The sequence below is a fragment of the Bufo gargarizans genome, chromosome 4 (genome assembly GCF_014858855.1).
Source record: "Bufo gargarizans isolate SCDJY-AF-19 chromosome 4, ASM1485885v1, whole genome shotgun sequence".
Lineage (NCBI taxonomy): Eukaryota > Metazoa > Chordata > Amphibia > Anura > Bufonidae > Bufo > Bufo gargarizans.
The window spans coordinates 111221461-111241568 of record NC_058083.1 but is presented as its reverse complement, the minus strand read 5'-3'; the positions used below and the strand labels follow the sequence as shown (position 1 = coordinate 111241568).

Genomic DNA, 20108 nt, shown 5'->3' with positions numbered 1-20108 from the left:
GGGGGTCCCCGTCGATCAGCCTTAGAAGACAAATGAAAGTATTTGATTGTAGTATTTAACCCTTTCCCAATGTCAGTGTAATACCTCTGGCATTGGAGTTTTTCTGTAGCTTATCTTATCTTTAGATTTTTGAATATTAATGAGAGTAGTTATTCAATGAGTAAGCATTTTTGATCCTCAGCAGTCATCTATATTATGTGAAGGAAGCACCACCGCAGGAAAGATGAGCATTGCACAATGACCATTACAATGAATAGACTGAACGCAAGGATGTGCCAGGTCCTCTAGAGTGGTGCGTTTTTTAATGCCCCTCTTTGTTTTATCTACTAGAAGTGTTTTTTTTTAACAAAGGACAACCACTTCTTAGGACTTATTCACACATACGTGGACCACGGTCCGTAAAAACCCGTCCTGCTGAGTGCACGAGCGCACGGCGTCATAGCAACCAATGATGCCGTGCACTCAGCAGGACGGATTTTCACAGACCGTAGTCCACGTATATATGAATGAGGCCTTACTAAGAGTTTCTTACTAGAGTAGTTGGAAGTAGGTTTTCTAATGGTGTCCGTACGCATCAGACGGCTGTCAGCCAGGAGTGCCTGTATTATTATAGAAGTAGGAGAATAATCCGCTGCCAGAACAAAGGATCAGTGATGTTGAAATTCATTATACAAGACCCTTCTTCTTCCTTCTGAGATCTGCCATCGTGGGAGAGTCAGAACACCACAATACACATATGATCATCCAGTCCAGACGAAACTGTCACGTTCATTTAATATATATGGTATGGCCACCTTAAGATAGACAACCCCCTTTAAGCTGGCTCTCACCCTGAGGTTTCATATGTTCAGCTCATTATGACGCTCCTTCATCTTCTTTCAGGTGATCAAGCCTCTAGTAGGTTTTGACTTTTTTCTCTATCAATGTCTACCCATCGCCTTTAGTGTCAGCTAGATGGCAGCACTACTGTAATCATAATCCCTGCTTGAACAAGAAAGCAAGGCTACATTCATGTTAATGAAAAATGGACATACTGTAAGTTTTTCATGGCCATTTTTGCAGCCATTAAAAATGTATGAATTCAATTAGTAGAGGTCCACTTTATTAGCACCCCCTGCGGGCATGTACCTCGGTACCTCGCCGGTCACCCAGTCCCCCATTACCGCATCCGCAGTGGAGCACGGTAAACTTGCACTAGAGTGGAATTACCGGAAGGGGTGACCCGGCGGCGCCCGAAGACGCCAGATAGTGAGTATGCGCCCTACCCTAGTTAGGGACTCCTTCCCTCCCATCCATCCATACTCCATCGAGGTCCCCTCCCCCCTGGCCATCCTTCCCTTCCTTGGCCTCCTATTTAGGCCTCCTGCACACAAACGTGTGCGCCTGTGGTCATAGAAACATAGAAACATAGAATGTGTCGGCAGATAAGAACCATTTGGCCCATCTAGTCTGCCCAATATATCTGAATCCTATGAATAGTCCCTGGCCCTATCTTATATGAAGGATAGCCTTATGCCTATCCCATGCATGCTTAAACTCCTTCACTGTATTTGCAGCTACCACTTCTGCAGGAAGGCTATTCCATGCATCCACTACTCTCTCAGTAAAGTAATACTTCCTGATATTACTTTTAAACCTTTGCCCCTCTAATTTAAAACTGTGTCCTCTTGTGGTAGTTTTTCTTCTTTTAAATATTCTCTCCTCCTTTACCGAGTTGATTCCCTTTATGTATTTAAAAGTTTCTATCATATCCCCTCTGTCTCGTCTTTCTTCCAAGCTATACATGTTAAGGTCCTTTAACCTTTCCTGGTAAGTTTTATCCTGCAATCCATGTACTAGTTTAGTAGCTCTTCTCTGAACTCTCTCTAGAGTATCTATATCCTTCTGGAGATATGGCCTCCAGTACTGCGCACAATACTCCAAGTGAGGTCTCACCAGTGATCTGTACAGCGGCATAAGCACTTCACTCTTTCTACTGCTTATACCTCTCCCTATACATCCAAGCATTCTGCTGGCATTTCGTGCTGCTTTATTACATTGTCTTCCCACCTTTAAGTCTTCTGAAATAATTACTCCTAAATCCCTTTCCTCAGATACTGAGGTCAGGTCGTGTTCTATCTTTTTGCGGAACGGAAATACTGGACGAAACCCCACAGAAGCACTTCGTAGGGTTCCGTTCCGTGCTTCCGTTCCGCACCATTCCGCATCTACAGATTTGCGGAACCATTCAAGTGAATGGGTCCGCATCCGTGATGCGGAATGCACACGGAACGGTGCCCGTGTATTGTGGATCTGCAAATGCGGTCCGCAATACGGCAACGGGAAGCACACGTTCAGGTGCAGGAGGCCTTACTCTAGTCCCCGGCTTGTGCCTGGACTAGGCCGCTCCAGTTCTCGCCTTCTTTCCTGGCTTCCAGGATCTCTGTGTGGCTCATTTTCTCTCTATATGGGGGTCGCTATGACCCCCCTCCCCTTCCCTCCCCCCTCAAGGCATTGCTCCCTCCCATCCCCAGGTCCCGCGGTGTCCGCCCACTTCGGATGTTTTATTTATGGCTGCTGCATCTATTATAGTCCCCGACTTCAGCTGTGACAAGGCCGCATCTGTTGTCTGATTTATTTATTTTTTCCCCCTGCCATTCAGGGGTTCTATTGGGTTATTTTTCTCACCAATGGGGGTCGCTTTGATCCCATTTCTGTGCATCCCCTTTTTTGTAGCCTTTTGGAGTTTTTTTCCGCTTTTTAGAACCCTGCAGCTTTAGTCCGCTGGGGGTGCCTCATTTTTAGCTACACTATCTACTCTAGCCCCCGGCTTCTGCCCGGACTAGGCCAAACTCTTTCCCGCCATTTTTTCCTGGCTTCCTGTTATTTTCTAGGGGTGTTGCCTTCTAGAGGTCTCTGCAGGGAATTTCCGGTGGGAGGACGAGATCTTCTTCCCAGAGGGTGCTTTCCCCATTTTCACAGTGCCCCCCGCCCGCATGTAGCGTCATTGGTGGGACGTATTATCTTGGGCCCCTGTTTGGTAGATCATGCTGTGGCAGGCCCCCTTGCCCCCCATCCCTCCCCCTGGGTTGCATCTGCTCCTGCGGTAGCTGGGGGTTGCTTTGCCATCGGCCTGGCTGGCCTGCATGCGGTGACTGGATCCTGGGCTCAGTCGGGTTACCCTAAACGCTGTTCAGGGGTCACCTTTTCCCCATGTGGGTCCCTCACCTGCACCATAGCCTGCACCCATTCTCAGCTATGATGATATTATGGCACTCTTCCCTGCCCTTATGCGGTAGCATCGGGCCCACCGGGAGTCCTTTGCTATCTGCCTCGTTCCATATCAGAGTCCAATAGCGGCCTAGAGTCTCCCCTCATAGGTCCCGCTCATTCCCAGCATTCTGGTTTCCTCCCAGGACGGGACTAGCACTGAGGGAAACTCCTCAGCGTTCTTCTGCCTCATCGGGGTACTCCTCTGTACCGATTCTGACTCTGAATAGAGCATTAGGCGGTCTTCCACCATACACAATCTCTCTTGGTGGTCAAAGACAAATGTCCACTGTGGAAACTCTCCTCTCCAGGGTTGGTGCCCCCTTTAGTGGATTTTCAGATGGCACTCCCCTGGTTGTACAGGTAATTATCCACACAGGTAGGTCAGCTTGTCGCCTCTCCAGTAGGTGGTGCTTTACCACCACAGTGTTTAGCACGCCGGCACACCTATGTGGTGTCCCAGGTACATGCGCCTTCCCTTTCACAGGGGGGTACTCGTACCACTGCCAAATGCTGTATCCGGCAGACTTTCCTGGTTCCAATGTATTTCCTTTTCAGCTGGAGTAATTTCACTATTACCAGGGGCTATATTCAACACACCCTCCTAGTCCAAGAGTGTTTCAGGCCACTGTATTACTTCTCCAGACGCTGTAGCCAATACACCATCCTGGTGCTAGTGTGCATCACGCAACCATATTACTCCCTTATCAAGCCGAGTACCTGTACCATCTTTAGATGCTATAGCCATGTCACCTGTCTGGTTCTAATGCGCCCCATGCACCATATTACTCCATTATTGGGTGGAGTACCTATACCATATTCAGACGCTATAGCCATTTCACTTGTCTGGTACTAGTGTGCACCATGTAGCCTCATTACTCCTTTATTAGGTGAAGTACCTGTACCATCTCCAGAGGCTGTAGCCATTACACCTGTCTGGTTCTACTGTGCACCATGCAGCCATATTTCTCCCTTATCAGGCCAAGTACAGATGCCATCTTCAGATTCTGTAGCCATTGCACATTTCTGGTTCTAGTGTGCACCATGCAGCCACATTGCTCCTTTCTTAGGTGGAGTACCTGTACCATCTCCAGATGCTGTAGCCGTAGCCATTACACCTGTCTGGTTTTAGTCTGCACTACACAGCCATATTACTCCTTTATTAGGTAGAGTACCTGTACCATCTCCAAATGCTGTAGCCATTGCACATGTCTGGTTCTAGTGTGCATCATACAGTCATACTACTCCTTTATCAAGCGGAGTACCTATACCATTTCCAGATGCTGTAGCCATGTCTCCAATCTCATTATAGTATGCACCATGCAGCCAGATTACTCCCATTCTCAGGCGGAGTATTTGTAGTATCTCCAAGTGCTGTGCCCTATTGGTACAATCTGTGGCCCATACTGCTCCTGCATTGCTCTTTCCTGGCTCTAATGCATGCTAGGCAATCATGGGATCCCTCTTCATGTGGACTGTACTATCCCCAGATGCTGTACTCATTACTCTTTTCTGGTTCTAGTATGCATCTAGCACCCCATTACCGTCGTCCTCGGCGGTGTACTTGTACTATCTCAAGGCGCTTGATCCGACAAACCATCCTGGTTGTAGTATGTACCTGGTAAGCATATGTTCCCCCCTTCTTGGGCGGAGTAGAGTTGCAATTGTTAGATCCAGTATATGGCTGGCCTGTTCAGATCTGACACCCGGTGCAGTAACTCCTGAACCAGGCCCTCTGAGTGCACCATGTCTTCTCATTGCCCCTGTACTAGGCATGATTTTTACTTTATTGCTTGACGCACTATTTAACAAGACTTCCCAGTCCTGTTATGCACCAGACAACCACACTCCCTTTGCCATGGGCAGGTTGTTGGCTATCATGCTAGGTTTGTGCTTTGTCAACCCTATAAAGTACTACTGTATTCCGCACAGCTGCGTTACCCCATTTCATGGATGGAGTACTCTCGTTGTTACTGCCTCTCTGCTTTGTTTTCACAGTTACATGCGCCAATCCTGGCAGAGTACCTGGATCACCACTGGATATTCTATCCTGCAGGTATACGAAGCATTGGGAGCACCAGCCACTACTGCAGTGTTCGGGTCATCGCAGGACGTCCTCTCTGATATGGCTGTGACAGGATTAGTGAGCGTCACATACACCTACTTGGTGGGTGGAATTTCCCACTGCTCACTCTGGTATCGGACATGGTCCCGTAGTTCTTCCATGGTCCGGGCGTTCTTGGTACTCCCTTATGTTCTCTGATTAGTTGTGCTACATGACAGAAGTGCCGTTCGCTTGGGCCTTGCCGTTGTCTGCATCTGTCAGTTTCTTCCCCCTTCCTTGGGGGTTTCATTGTGCTCTGCTGGTAGTCTCTCCCAGCTTTCCCTGGCGAGTTCTGCATCCTTTTTCTGACATATGGATGTCTGGCGATTCTTTTACAAAATCCAGGGGGCTGTACTTGCGCCTTCCGGGGCAGTGTTATACAGTATGCTATTCACTACACTTGGGATGGTTGGTCTAACCATGGCTGATGTTTTTTTCCCTATGGTTGCTACATTTCATTTTTCCTTTGATAATCTGGCTATTATTGTCCTCATGTGGTCCAGTTCTGTGGACCCTACTTAGCCTCTGAGGTAATCCTGCTTGGAGTCCCTGCCCCAATGATTCTTGGACAATCTAGCTGGCCGGTTACTTCTGGGGAAGCTACTCATAGCATCTCTGATCGCACATGCTCTGTATGACAGCTGCCTCTTTGGGCCCGATTTGGTTCTTTTCCCTCCTGGGTCCCCATAGGCTTGTTTCCCTCTTGAGTTTCTAACCTCTCTTCCCGTCTCCCCAGGTTCAGGTCCTGGTACCTGGGAGTTTGTTGCTCCGGGCCTGCGACTATTTCCTTTTTTCCTGAGACTTTGTGGCCAGGGATTTCTCTGGTCTTACATTTCACAGTGATATTTTGTTCCAGTTTTTCTGAGGCTCGATTCTCGCCTCCTTTGTATGGGAAGCATGTCTTTACGTTCCCTTCTTCTGGCCATTACCTAGGACCCCCTTCTTCCCCAGGGGTTGGCTGCTTTCTCTTGTAGGATGGGGTTTCCACCTTCTTATATGGTGTTTCTATTTTCCCATCTGCCTTGCAGTGGAAGGAGGCTTGCTCCCTTCCCATGGTGAGTCTTTTCTATTCTTTCTCTCAGTCGTTCAGCCTCCAGTGTTTCCTTGTTTCCTTTCTACCCTAGCCTTCACTTGATGTTTGTCACGGATAGGCCATGTTTTTGGTCTGAGACAATTTAGAGTTTTTTCCTTGCCGGGTCCTCTTACTGGTCAGGTTCCTTTGCTTCCAGGCCTTATGGAATCTCCTTCCTTTTGCGGAGTGGTGGTCCACAGGGTCTTACTTTTGCTTGTCTCCAGGAAGTTTTTTTCTTGGTTCAGGACTGCTTCTGTCCTTTTCCCAGGCATTTTCTCTCCTGCCAGGTTCCCTCATGGTCTAATTTTTCTTGTTGGGTCTATCCTCTTATAGATCCTCCTCCTGGAACATCCTTCTATATGCAGAGCGCTAGGTCATTACCAACAGACGCCCTTCGGTTGTGCTGCTCTCCTGTTTCTTCAGGGGGAGCCCTTGTTCTTCCAGATCCTTTCTCTGGCTCTCTAGTGTGCACTTGTTCAAGCTTGCTTGCTATAGTCTAGTTCAGTGATGGCTAACCTTGGCACTCCAGCTGTGGTGAAACTACGACTCCCGGCATGCTCTATTTATTTCTAGAGTTCTGAGAGCAGCCAAGCAAGGGGGGCATCTTGGGAGTTGTAGTTTTACCACAGCTGGAGTGCCAAGGTTAGCCATCACTGGTCTAGCTTCTTATTTTTCCCACCTTAGGTGGAGCTGGGTGTTTCCCTTTGTTCCTTTCTTGCATATGGCCTTTTTTCCCAGGCACTTGTCCTTGGTATTTTGGTGGTCTCCTACAATTTTTCTCCTACAACTATCAGTTACCGACAGCTATTTCTGTATACACAATTACACAGAGAATGTTATCAATCACTGATAACACCTCCCCCTTGTACAGCTATGCGTGACTGACAGCTATCTCCGTATACACACACACAGAATGCCATCAATCACTTATAGCACCTTTCCCATATACAGGTATCAGTGAAGGACCTCTATGTCTGTATACACACTTACACAGAGAACTCTATTAATCTCTGATAACACCGACCCTGTGTACCACTATCAGTTAATGACAGCTATTTCTGTATACGCAATTACACAGAGAATGGTATCAATCACTGATAACACCTCCCCTGTGTACAGCTATCAGTGACTGACAGCTATCTATTTAGACACACTTACACAGAGAATGCTATCAATCACTGATAACACCCGCCCCATGTACAGCCATCAGTGACTGACAGTTATCTATTTATACACACTTAGGCCTGTATTACACCAACAGATTATCTGACAGATTTTTTGACCAATAATTGGTCAGATGGCAGTTTGCCCACACAGATCTTTTGTTATACACAACACCTATTGGTCTGATTTGAAAAGATATTGGTCAGATAATCTGTTAGTGTCATACAGCCCTTACACATTTCATGGTGACAGGTTCTTTTTAACAATGGAGCTGGTTCATCAGGTACCATGGGCAGGCTGGCAGGGAAATGCCATAGATCTCTGAAACACTTCAATAGGTAGTGGTATATGTCAAGGTAAAAATAAACCCCTTTTTCCTTGTGCTATTGTAAAGAAATGAAATAATACATAGAGAATAATCATTATTTGTAGCAGTTGTATTGATCTATTTCTAATGGTTTCCAGTACTGTCTTGTTTCAGGGTCTAAGTTGCACTCATGTAATGGAAATGGTTACGAACGTTCGAGCTTTACTGAATGAGACCGAGCTTTTACTTTCTGGAAAGATGGCTTTGGTGAGTAGAGGGCTGAAATGTACAAATTGCTCCTTATGCGTCAAACTGTTACCCGATTTCAGTGCACTCCAAGCAGTGATGTATCTCTCCCCACAATAGGTGTTCTTCAGTAGATAACAAGTCTAATATTAGTCGTGCTTTAAGCCAGAGAGGTGAAAAATGGACACAATGGCTAGATAAGGCTCCTTTCACACGTGAGTAGTTCTGGGTCCACATCCGTTCCGCAATTCGCAGAACGGGTGCGGCCCCATTCATTTCAATGGGACCGCAAAAGATGCAGACAGCACACTGTGTGCTGTCCGCATCCGTAGTTCCGTTCCACGGCCCCGCAAAAAAAGACACAGCATGTCTTATTCTTGTCCGCAATCGTGGACAAGAATAGGCATTTCTATCATAGGGACGGCCATGTGCGGTCTGCAAATTGCAGAAGCACACGGGCCGGTATCCGTGTAAAACACTTACGGATATCTGAATGGCCCCTAAGTGTGGATTCCCACAGCATTTGCAGTGTCCGTTTTCTGTCTGTGCCATGAGAGCTCGACATTGGTATAACTTCCTTCCTGCTGTATGGAATGGCAAACAAAGTATACCACACTGACCTCTGATGGGCACTGCACACACCGTGTGAAAGTACCCGAACAGTAAAGATAACTCTGACTAACCTTTGTCTTTTAAAGCTGTTGGATCCTCCTCAGAAAGAACAGCTGATGACATCCCTCAGTAACACAGAGCAGGAGCTGAGGAAACTAGCAGACATCCCATGGCTGTCCCAGAACACAGAGCCTGGAGAAGAAGACGTGAGTATTGTCATTCTTCCTTTAAAGGGAACCTGTCACCTCCAAAAGTGATATAAAACTGCCAGCATTACCTTATAGCAGCCCCCAGTCTGTAACTGATCATGTGTGTGAGCCAGAAATTCATTAATCCATACTTCAGAAAAACACTTTTTTAATCTCCCGAGCGCTCTGTTTGCAGTGTGCTTGAATTCAAGGGGGCAGCGGAAACGGTGTCAGAGAAAACTGATCCGTCCCCATTGACTTGCATTGGGGGTCATGACGGATCTGTCTTGCTCCGCATCCCATGACTGAAAGCAAACCGCTGCATGCTGCGGTTTGCTCTTTAGTATGGGAACACAACCAAACAGAACGGAATGCATTTTGGATCAATGGGGACAAAACTGAGGCGTTTTTTTCGGTATTAAGCCCCTATGGCGGATCTCAATACCGGAAAATATTAACGCTAGTGTGAAAGTAGCCTTAAACATGTTCTTCCCTTCATTTGTGAAAAGAAGACATGCATCTCTTCAAAATCATGTTTTGCTAGAGGCTGACAGTTGTGATCTCTCTTCATCAGGGGGCTCTTGATTACTCCAAATTAAGACGTAGCAGTCGGTTTAGACTGGTGAACAAGTTCAAGAAGGAGAAAAACACTAAGAACAAGGAGACCCGGAGCAGCACAGGAGCACCTGGTAAATGTTCTGTCAAATAAATAATTACAGCAGATGCACAGTAAAGGGTGCCATACTGATATACTGTATATACTGTATATACTTGTGATGGGTAAAACATTGTAATTAACAGAAAGTAGTAGATTGCTAGAAATTTTCTAAAAGTTTTGATGAAGATTATGTACAGGGTCCGCAACCTCTTGCAGTCCCGACTATTGTAAATAGGCTTGAGCGAATCTGGTTCGGATTGCTGTATCCAAACCCGATTCGTTTGTAAACTTCGTTAATAATATTGGCTCCATCCTACTGTAAAATGTATGGCCTCCGTGGAGGTCTTTCCGAAATCTCAACAAATATCGCGAGACTTAGTTCATCTAGCCTCTATCACCCGTCACTTTGATTATTCACATAAATTACTGTATCAAAATACTAAGCCGAATGCCGCTTCATGCCTCAGTAATGAAGCCAAGTTCATCTTTGTATTTTGATACAGTTTGATCATTTATGCAAATAAACGAATTGACACATGAAGTAAGTCTCGCGAGGCCATACATTTTACAGTAGGACGGAGCTGATATTCTTAAGGTAGTTCTTAAAAGAATCGGGTTCAGATACAGCAATCCAAACCCAATTCGCTCAACCCCAATTGTGAAACTACAACTCCCAGGATGCTCCATTCACTTATATGGGGGTTCAGCCAAGCAAGTGTGCAGGTTGGGAGTTGTAGTGCAAAAATTGCAGATAGTAAACAGTGTGCTGTCCACATAAGTATGTCCGTCTCGCAAAAAAAAAAAAGTCTTGTTCTTGTCTGTTTGTGGACAAGAATAGGCATTTTTACAACATATAAATTGCGGGATGCACATGGCCGGTATCCCATTTTGCGGATCTGCGGTGTGCAGACCACATAATACATACGATCTTGTATTTAGTATTTTGAAAGTGTAGGAATACAAATACATAAGCACTTGTGACTTCATTGCTTATACATTTTTATACTTGAGGATGTAGCACCATGGTTATAGGCCCTGAAGCTAGGAGGATGCACCAAACATTCGGGCTCAGTCAGACAACGGTATTTTCTGTCTACATGTCAGCTGAAAAAAACATGGGCCAGATTTATCATTAACTCAAGTCAAAATAATGGAGTGAAAAAGTTCATTTTATTGGCTCTGCGCTATGCTCGCCAGTTTTCTGAAAGTGGGCATGTTTTCCTATGTAAATGAATCTCTAGATAGATTTACTATTGCGACAATTTAAAAACTCACAAAAAATTGCGCAATTTCACTCCAGTGAGGCCCATGCTTATCTTATGCGACTTTGTAATAGAACATGCAACTTTTTCGTAAAGACGTGCGACTTTTGTAAAGACACTTACTGAAGGACAAACTGCTACCGTCAAACCACATTTATCACAGTATTAAAGGACCATTAATAAATCTGACTTAGCCAAAAGTGACTTTGGACATATGTAAAAGTGGAGTAAGATGTAAGTGTAATGATAAATCTGGCCCATAGTTTTTCCTTGGCTTCCCCTAATCGGTGTATATTTTTTACATATTGGTAACAATCTAATTCACATTAAAATTTTGAAAAGTATGCACATGCTGAGTTTAAGTTAAATGCCCTACCCATCACAGTTTGCTGTGGTTTTGACCCATGAACTTCAACGAGGAAAAACTGCAGCAAAAAGAACTACAAGTGCAAACTGCAGTTATGGATTTCACATGCGGTACTGTTGTTCAGTGCTCCTTAGAAGCAGTTCTAGGATTTTTCCTTTACATCTAATACACATCTCTAAAGGGGTTCATCAGGATTTACAGGAAATGTGTTGTCAGAAAATGACCTATGGTTTAAATCACCTTCTGTTAAACATGTGTTTTTTTAGAATGTTATGTTAGTTAGTTAGTTAGTTAGTTTTTATGTTTTCCTGTGTCACTATCTATATTTACAAAAAAAATTATATAATCCTGCAATTTTCACACCGGCCACTATACCTAATAACTTTCTATAATTTCCTGTTCTGTACTTGTGACTTTTCAGTAGCCATCACATTATCCCAGGAAGGATTACAATGACAGGTAACGCCTGTGTATATATAACACAAAATCCACCATTTCACAATAGGTTTTAACCTATCTACTCCCTCCTCACCTGTGCACAGAGCATGCCTAGAAAAAACTCCCATAGAAGTCAATGGGGTCAGCTCCTGTCCATTGTGCCTATGGCCCATGTAGCTGGAAGTCTTTAAGGGGTGGTGAAGCTTGTTTTCTCAGAATAGGACGTCAGTATCTGATCGGTGGGGACGATAGTTCATCAATACAAACAGACTGCACAACCCCTTTAACATATTTTAGGCCTAGCGGCCAGTGTGTGACGGTGGGGGGGGGGGGGGGGGCTCCCAAAAAATTCTATAGAAATATGGTTAACATAAATAAGCATAAACATAAAAAAGCAACTTATGGGGACTTGCACTTTTGTGGGCATCAAAATAATTCCTTTAGATATGAGCAGACAGTCCAGGGTCCTTTCTCTTACTGTAGCCAGTTCCTAGGGCAAACCTATGGATGTCCTAACAGCAGTTTTTTATTTAATATGCAAGAATATTATAAAGTAAAAAAAAAAAATCTATAATAAAAATCCATTCAAAAATAATGGTTAATTATGCAAAAGTAAAAAGGGAAAAACGGTCACAAACCACAGGGTCTTTTTTGTTGTTGTTTTTTTACAACAAATCTAATTTACTAAATATGATTTGGAAAACCCCAAATAGCATAGGCATATTTGGTGTCCTTAAAGGTTCTGCAAGAATGGGGAAGGGGGGAAGTTGGCAACCCTTCCCCCACACTTTACCGGACTTGTAAACGGAAAATGACTTCCCTGCGATGCTCCGCTGGGCTCATTCGATGTAAACATCTTGTTTGACATCGCCGCAGCCACTAACTGGCCGCTGCAGAGACTGTCTCCCCTTACGTGGTGACAAATAATGACATCACGCTAGGTGATCCGGTCACCACTGTGGCCATTGGCTGAGGTGATGTCAAACCAGATGTTTATAGATAGGGAGCCCAGCAGAGCATAACCGGCTGGGAGGAGAAGGAGCAGGAAGCCAGCACCAGCAAGTAGGTATGTAATTTTCCCTTTACAGGCCCAGCAAGTGGCCTTTGCCAACCCCCCACTTTCCCCCAACAGTCTTGCACAACCCTTTGAGACCATACCGACCTGTATAATACATTTAGAACATGCTTTAAGGTGATTGGTGAACCACTTCAAATAAATGAAAACATTAATTTCACTCATTATAAATGACTGGCTGTGTTTGGAAGAAAGCAGCCATGTTTTTCTAATCCTTTAAGTGATCTTTTAATAGAAAATGAGCTGTTCTGACAAGTAGCCTGATAATCCCACATTCATTTATCGGTTTTATCACCAGGTATTATTTTGCTAATAAGTGAATATAACTGATATTGGGTTACTCCGTGTAATGTAATGAGTTAATCTGAATAAAATAGGGAAATAATAGGTGTGGTGTCGAGAGGTAATTCATTGCATCATTTCGCAGAATGACTTATGATAGCCTCAATCTGTGGCTGCAATTACATTTGTCTATAGAAATTCTGGAAACTGTGCAGTTACGTAACAACATTGGTGGTGTTTGTCTTTACCTGATCGTTGCATCTTGAAATTAGATTCCTCTGCTCTCAACTGTGGATAATCTGTATCTTGGCAAGTGGTTTTCTTTGCTTTGGGATGTGGTTTCTTACTAAGGGACTCTTTCTGACAGCTCACCTTTGGGGGACGGAAGAGGTATCTCTTTGGTTGGAGCGTCTCAGTCTGTCTGAGTACAAGGAGGTCTTTACTCGCCATGACATCCGGGGCTGTGAGCTCCTACATCTGGAGCGCCGAGACCTCAAGGTATCTCTCACAGATGTCAGACACAAAGTAGAATCCAGCTCTCTTCTGCTCTTTGTCTATGTCTAATTCTCTCCCTGCAATCAGATTTTGCATGTCATCTGTTAAGGATACTTTCACGCTAGCGTTAAAGTTTTCCGGAATTGAGTTCCGTCATAGGGGCTCAATACCGGAAAAAAAACGCTTCCGTTTTGTCCCCATTCATTGTCAATGGGGACAAAATTGAACTGAACAGAACGGAATCCTCCAAAATGCATTCTGTTCCATTTAGATGCGTTCCCAGACCAGAGAGCAAACCGCAACATGCAGTATTTTGCTTTCCATCCTGGGAAAAACGGATCTGTCATGACCCCCATTGACTTGCATTGTTTTCTCTGCCACAATAGAAAACGATCTGTCCTCCATTGACTTTCAATGGAGTTTAAAACGGATCCGTTTGGCAATGTTAAAGAAATGTTAAAGATAATACAATAACGGATGCAGATGGTTGTATTATCAGTAACGGAAACGTTTTTGCTTAACCCTGCCGGATCCAGCAAAAACGCTAGTGTGTAAGTAGCCTAATACTTCTCCCCATTTCTGCTGGCAAAACTGCCTATATAATATATGTGTATTATTATCCACACCATCTAGGTACAGCTCTGCATTGCCAACCCTTAATTTGTACTTGGCACAAGTCACCTCTACTATTTTACGGTCACTTAGTATCCAAGCACTGTTTTCAGACCATATAGCAACATACAGTGTGACACATGTAATCAGCACTGTTTAAGGACCATTGCCTTGCATGGTTTCTGATCATTGGCGGTATATGTTTGGATGAGTTCTTGACCTATTCCTCTGCTTGATGCCACCGAATAAGCATACAGTGGCATTCGTAGGCTGTAGACTGCCATGTTCAATAAACATATGCCCTCTGTATGGAATAGCGCAGCAGTCCCCGCTGTTCTATCCAGTCGAAAGAAAGAAATACCAGTGTAACCAAAGTCAAAAGGAAGCTCTTCTGTCATTCATCAAGGCAAAATGGACCTATGGATACAAAAAAATAATAATAATCTGTGGCACTGTCCTCCTGTTATTTATTAATTTAAAAGCAGCTACGTAGGTAAGGGGATGCGGGGCATACAGGAAACAGCCATTTTCCGCGTAACAGCGCTTCCTCTTGGCCCACAGTGGAAGCGCACGGTGGGCCAAAAGAAAGCGCTGATACACGGGAAACGGTTGTTGACTGCATGCCCCGCATCCCATTACCTATGTAGCTGCTTTTAAATGAAGAAATAAAAGGACGATTTTATACAGATTCTCTTCTTTTTTGGATATATGGACTATTTTCTCTGTTGACCACCGCCATGGTATAAGTGTCAGACTCTGTAATAGTCTCAAAGTTCCTAACAAGACAGCAATAGCATCAAGGGTGGGTTCACATCATGTTTTTCCCATCCGTTTAAGATATACAAAAACCATATACGTTAAACGGATGCCTCAGACTGATGCCATACAGTGGCATCCGTTCCATTGTAAAAAAAAAAAAGTATCCTTTTTTTTTACGGGACACTGCAGGATACAAGAACGTGGTATGCTGCTTCTTTGTATCTTTTTTTTTCTAACGTATATGTCAAACGGAAGCATAAAACATGATGTGAACCCACCCTAATGTGTTATTTTATTTCTTTTTTTACAATGGTACAATGCGCCTGTGGATACATTGGACATATGTGCCAGGAGCCTCTGCAGTGTATTACGGCACATATGTTTAGCAGTGAAAGTGAAAACAGACACAGCAAAATGCAGTGTGAAAGCGGCTGCACTCCACTCAGATGATTTATTAAAAATGATAGATTGTCCTAAGTTTCAAGCCTGTCCCTTGAAATCAGTCCTGTCACCCCTCTATGGTGACATCACTGTATTGATCCAGTGTTTTACAAGTCCGTGCTTAGACGGTATACTGCAAAGACTTTCACTGCTAAACCTATGTGACCTTTGTCCATTTGTCATTTGTATTGGTCATTGCTCTTCAGCCAGTGCCCGAAATCCAGTGCTAAAATGTCTTCAGGCCTCATCAGTACACAACCTCTGAAAAACACAATACACAAGCATGGCATGTCTAACATTGTCATTCCCATTTCTAAGTCTTATGACCAATGACAGTATGCCACCTGCACCCTCCTGCCACCCTAGCATGCATGCAATCACAGCTATTCTACCAGGTGACTAAATGCTAATATTTGCCTGCTCTGTGTTAACACCAGCGAGTTCTCTTCCGGCACGTGTTGTGGTATATGTAATGTGTCTGTGCCTTTCTTCAATTTGTTGCAAAAGCATAACATTTTAAAGCAGTAAAACTCTTACATTATATCCATTTTCAATAGTTTTTGCTGCCACATTCAGGCGCTAGACTGTCATCATAATCACTTTCATGGCCTTTATTAACGTATGTTACCCATACACATTAGATTATTGTCAACCAGCCCGGCAGGACAACCATCTGACTTGTATGGAAGCATCCCGACTCAACCCAATAGCAGATGTTAGGGGGAAGAAGATAGAAGGGCAGGTTCAGGTACCCCTTCCCAACAGGAAGTACACAGGCCATAGTGTTATATGAAGGAGGTCGAACAGATAAAAATACTGAACATCTGCTATGCAGTGCACTATACTGGCTAACAGCCTGTTGCCCACAGCCATTGTATTAAAATGGCAGGTTGCCCAGCACCTCTTTAAGTACATCCCACAAGTCCTGGCACCTCAATCTCCACCAACATCAGAAGGCCAGACTGCATCCTGCAAATGAAATGAATGGCATTGGGTGATATTTTGGCCAAGACACACAACTTGCTCTCACCTCAAGGATCCTCGTTGTCTTGCTAGTCCCTAAACTAGAATTATGTCACTGAAAGTGGGTTTCAAATTACTTGATATCATTGAAAAATACCATACTTACTGATAGAAGGCCACAATGTTAGGTGCCCCTCTATAGTTATCACTTGGACAGCTCACAGCCACAGCCTTCTCCCCCACCCTGTACCAATGGTATGGATTTACATACTGGGCAGGAAACCAGAACAGGGGAACAAAGCAGCGCATAGAAATAATAAGCAATATCACATGTCATCAGTATGCCCTACCCTGCCAGCTATTTATATGGTAATGTCAGAGCCTGTAAAAGGTCCTCTTTAAGTGACAAAAACATTAGTCACCATTTGGATTATCATTGTTATTATGGCCTTAATATAATGCATTTTACACTAATAATGTCTCATGTAGGGTTTTTAGCACAATCGACAGGTGCAGTGCCATGAGGGCTTCACAGCATGAATGTAGTTGCACTCACCTGTATTCTTGATAGCTCTACTGATATGCCCACACTGCCTTGTAGAATGAAAATGACATTTGTATTAGTATTATTCACATCACAAAAATTCAAATATTAAAATCCTATATGATTAACCTTGATCCATGAAATGGATACAATATTTGAAACCATTATTAACATAATTAATTGCTACAAAATGGTTACTATGCTTTGCAGCGAGTTGAAAGTTGCGACCTTTTCTGCTTAACTTTTTTGTGGGTTTTCTGCATTAGGACTTCTCCCAATATTTTAAGTACAAATACGAGATAATAACACCTGTTTTTTCTGCAGGAGTTGGGAGTGACAAAAGTGGGTCACATGAAGAGAATCCTCCATGCCATCCGAGAGCTGAACCCCCCTCCTGTCAGTGTGGAATAGGATCTGTCTTCACTGCGTGTGTGGTCCAGTCTGGGTGATTCATGATCGCCGGTGTCGCTCCATTAAAACACATGCCGCTCTAGTGTTGCTGCAGCACATCGCTTTGTAACATCAGCTCATCTCAAAAGTCTTCTGAGCTTCTTGGCCAACTATGATACATAGCCATTGTTATCCCTACGACCAGTCAAGTATCACAAGCCTAAATGAGCCCTGGGAATAACTGCTGCCAGTTATAGACCGGATATATCCATGTCTTGAATGAGCCAAGGGCTTTAATCTTTTTTTTTTTTTTTTCTTTTTTTTTTGCATTTTACTGGATACCCTTAAGCCAGGTATTTTTTGTAGATGCTGCGATAGCCAGTTGTGACTGTAGTAGTCCTTCTCATTGATGTGCTACCTCGTGTGGATTGGGACAGGCATTATACTGCTAGCAGACTGAACACAGTAGACAGGGCTTACTCACCCTCTGCCCTTTGCCTAAAGACTTTGAGACCTTGGTAATGGATTTAGGGCTCTACCTGTTCCTCGCACAGTTATTGCACATGTCAGATGACTGTGGAGTTTTGTACTATGTTTTAATATGAATGCTCTTTTCTCAGGCTCAACGTGTACATTTCTAGTGGTTTATAAAGTATTTGTAAAATAGTGTAGACTTGTTGTAATCGGTGGTTTTATTGGGCTGTTTGTGAGATGTCAGACCATTGCAACGTCCCACGCTGGGGTCTAGGATCAAACGATTGTTTACATTTCTATACTGTAGGTACCTTTTTAAAAAGCAGGGAGCAGCCTCTGCCCTGCATAATGTGTCCCCTGTGGAGCGCAAGAAGGAACTCGCTGTCAGAGCGAGATACATTGAAGTACTGTTTCCTGAAGATGTGTTTGGCTTGTGATTTCAGTTGTCCACATCCATTCCTTCATCTGTTCAACCTCTTACATTTCTTACTTCTGGGCAGGTCCCCTGTTTCTTGCTTCTTATGTATGAGGGACAAATGAAAGCCACGAAAACCCTCAGCAGAAGCCTGGCTGTCCTTTCCCATGCGTATTTATTGTCCCGTGCCTTATTGCAGTCACAGCTTCTTTTCCAGATTGATGTTAATGCATGTAAATAGCAATATTGTAAAAATTCCTTGGTTCTAACAGTAAAATATCTCTTAATGATGTTGCCTTGTTCCTAGTCTACTTTTTTCTCACCACTTGGGTTATAATATATGTGACAAGCCTCACGCAGGCTAGTTTCAATAGAAATCTGAATGTATTCTATCAAGGTAATGGCTGTATTACACCAGCAGAAAATCGTGCAGATCATCGCTAACAAGTGTTCATGGTAACACTCAATCTGGCAGTGTAATACTGCCGCCGATTACCCACCAAATGCTTGTTCATTGGGCAATCGCAATCTTTAAGCATGCTTTAAAATCATCATTTGCCAGGGCCAGCTCGTGGCAGCAAAGAATGATTTTTGTTTTGGGACGAGTGATGACATTAGCGATAGCTCCTCTCCGTACTGCGGTCTCCTCTGCTGACAAGCAGGCGATTGTCGAGAAGGAATGTTTCCTTCCCGACAATCGTCACCCACATCTGCTGTTTGTAATACCGGCCTTAAGCTATGTTCACACCTGCGTCAGATGCTCCATTTCCATCATATGCAGCGCTTTTTTTTCTGACCATGACCGAATGCCCTCCATTGAGCACCCTTTGTGTCCGTAATGTCAGACCCAGCTCTCTGTCGTTTTTTTTTTTTTTTTGCTCCTAAGTCAGAACAGAAAACCATAAATGACAACACAGATATAGAACCAACCTAAGCTGCGCTAGAAGGGTCAAGCAGCCACTTCTGGCCCATTTGAATGGAAAGGAGCAGTTACACTCCATCTGCTCCTTCCCATTGAAGTGAATGCGATTGTGAAGCTGCAATTACACCTGCTCGCCACTGCAATTGAAGAGAAGGCAGCGGCAGAATCATCTATGGTCAACTGTGGGGTTCTCTGCTGCTCTATTTTCTGTCTTGCACTCTGAAGGACAGAAGCTGTGACAAAAATTATGCACACCTATAATTATGGCAGTCTTTACATAAGCATTTTCACACTCATACCTGCTTCATTGTGGTTTCTGGCTGAAGGAACCCAAAGCATCAGTTCTCCAGTAAGGTCTAACTTACCTCTTAACTCGCCTCTTTTTATATCATATGGGAGTCAGCTGAGTGCCATGTTGGGCAGTGATCGATGGGAACTCGCTCATTTGTTCACGGCTTTTGGTGACTGTTAAACTCTTTATGCACCTATGTTGTGTTAAAGGGTTTCTACCATCATCATTTCTGTTATGTAGCTGGCTGATATTAGCGATGTGCTAATGTCAGCACTACATAACAGTGTGTTTTTTACATTTGTCCCTGCAGCTGTTCTGCTAAAATACACACTTTAACAATATGCTAATGAGCCTCTGGGTGCTATGTGGGCGTAGATTCAGCACCTAGAGGCTCGAAAAACTAACCATGTATCCTGCCCAGGTCCTCCGTTCTGCCCGCCCCGCTACTCTTGATTGATGTCCAAGTTCCATGCATCGTTGAGGAAATTCGGCGTCTGCGGCGTTCACTTCTGTATTCGGTGCAGTGAGTGAAGGCCGCGCTCCTGGTGCCGGCTCCCTGCCTGCGCCGACTACGTCACAGTGAGGAAGCCGGTGCCAGGAGCACGGACTACACTCACTGCACCTGCGCCGAATACAGAAGTGAACGGTGCAGGCGCCGGATTTCCTCAATGATGCATGGAACTTGGGCATCAATCAAGAGTAGCGGGGTGGGCAGAACAGAGGACCTGGGCGGGATACATGGTTAGTTTTTCGAGCCTCTAGGTGCTGAATCTACGC

The 20108-nt window shown here is 44.2% G+C and overlaps 1 protein-coding gene across 3 annotated transcripts in view; it reads left to right on the top strand.

Annotated features, from left to right (window-relative positions):
• The window catches only part of DGKD (diacylglycerol kinase delta), a 120093-nt gene extending 101681 nt beyond the window's left edge, over positions 1–18412 (top strand). The window contains exons 26-30 of one of the 3 annotated variants that reach the window (XM_044289326.1): positions 8071–8163; positions 8841–8960; positions 9517–9631; positions 13392–13522; positions 17163–18412. In XM_044289326.1, coding sequence (XP_044145261.1) covers positions 8071–8163; positions 8841–8960; positions 9517–9631; positions 13392–13522; positions 17163–17249 — 546 coding nt within the window. In that variant the 3' untranslated portion in view covers positions 17250–18412. Of the gene's footprint in view, positions 1–8070; positions 8164–8262; positions 8465–8840; positions 8961–9516; positions 9632–13391; positions 13523–17162 lie in introns of those variants that run through there. The other 2 variants (XM_044289327.1, XM_044289328.1) reach the window with 2 other exon arrangements.
• Positions 18413–20108: the final 1696 nt, after the last annotated feature.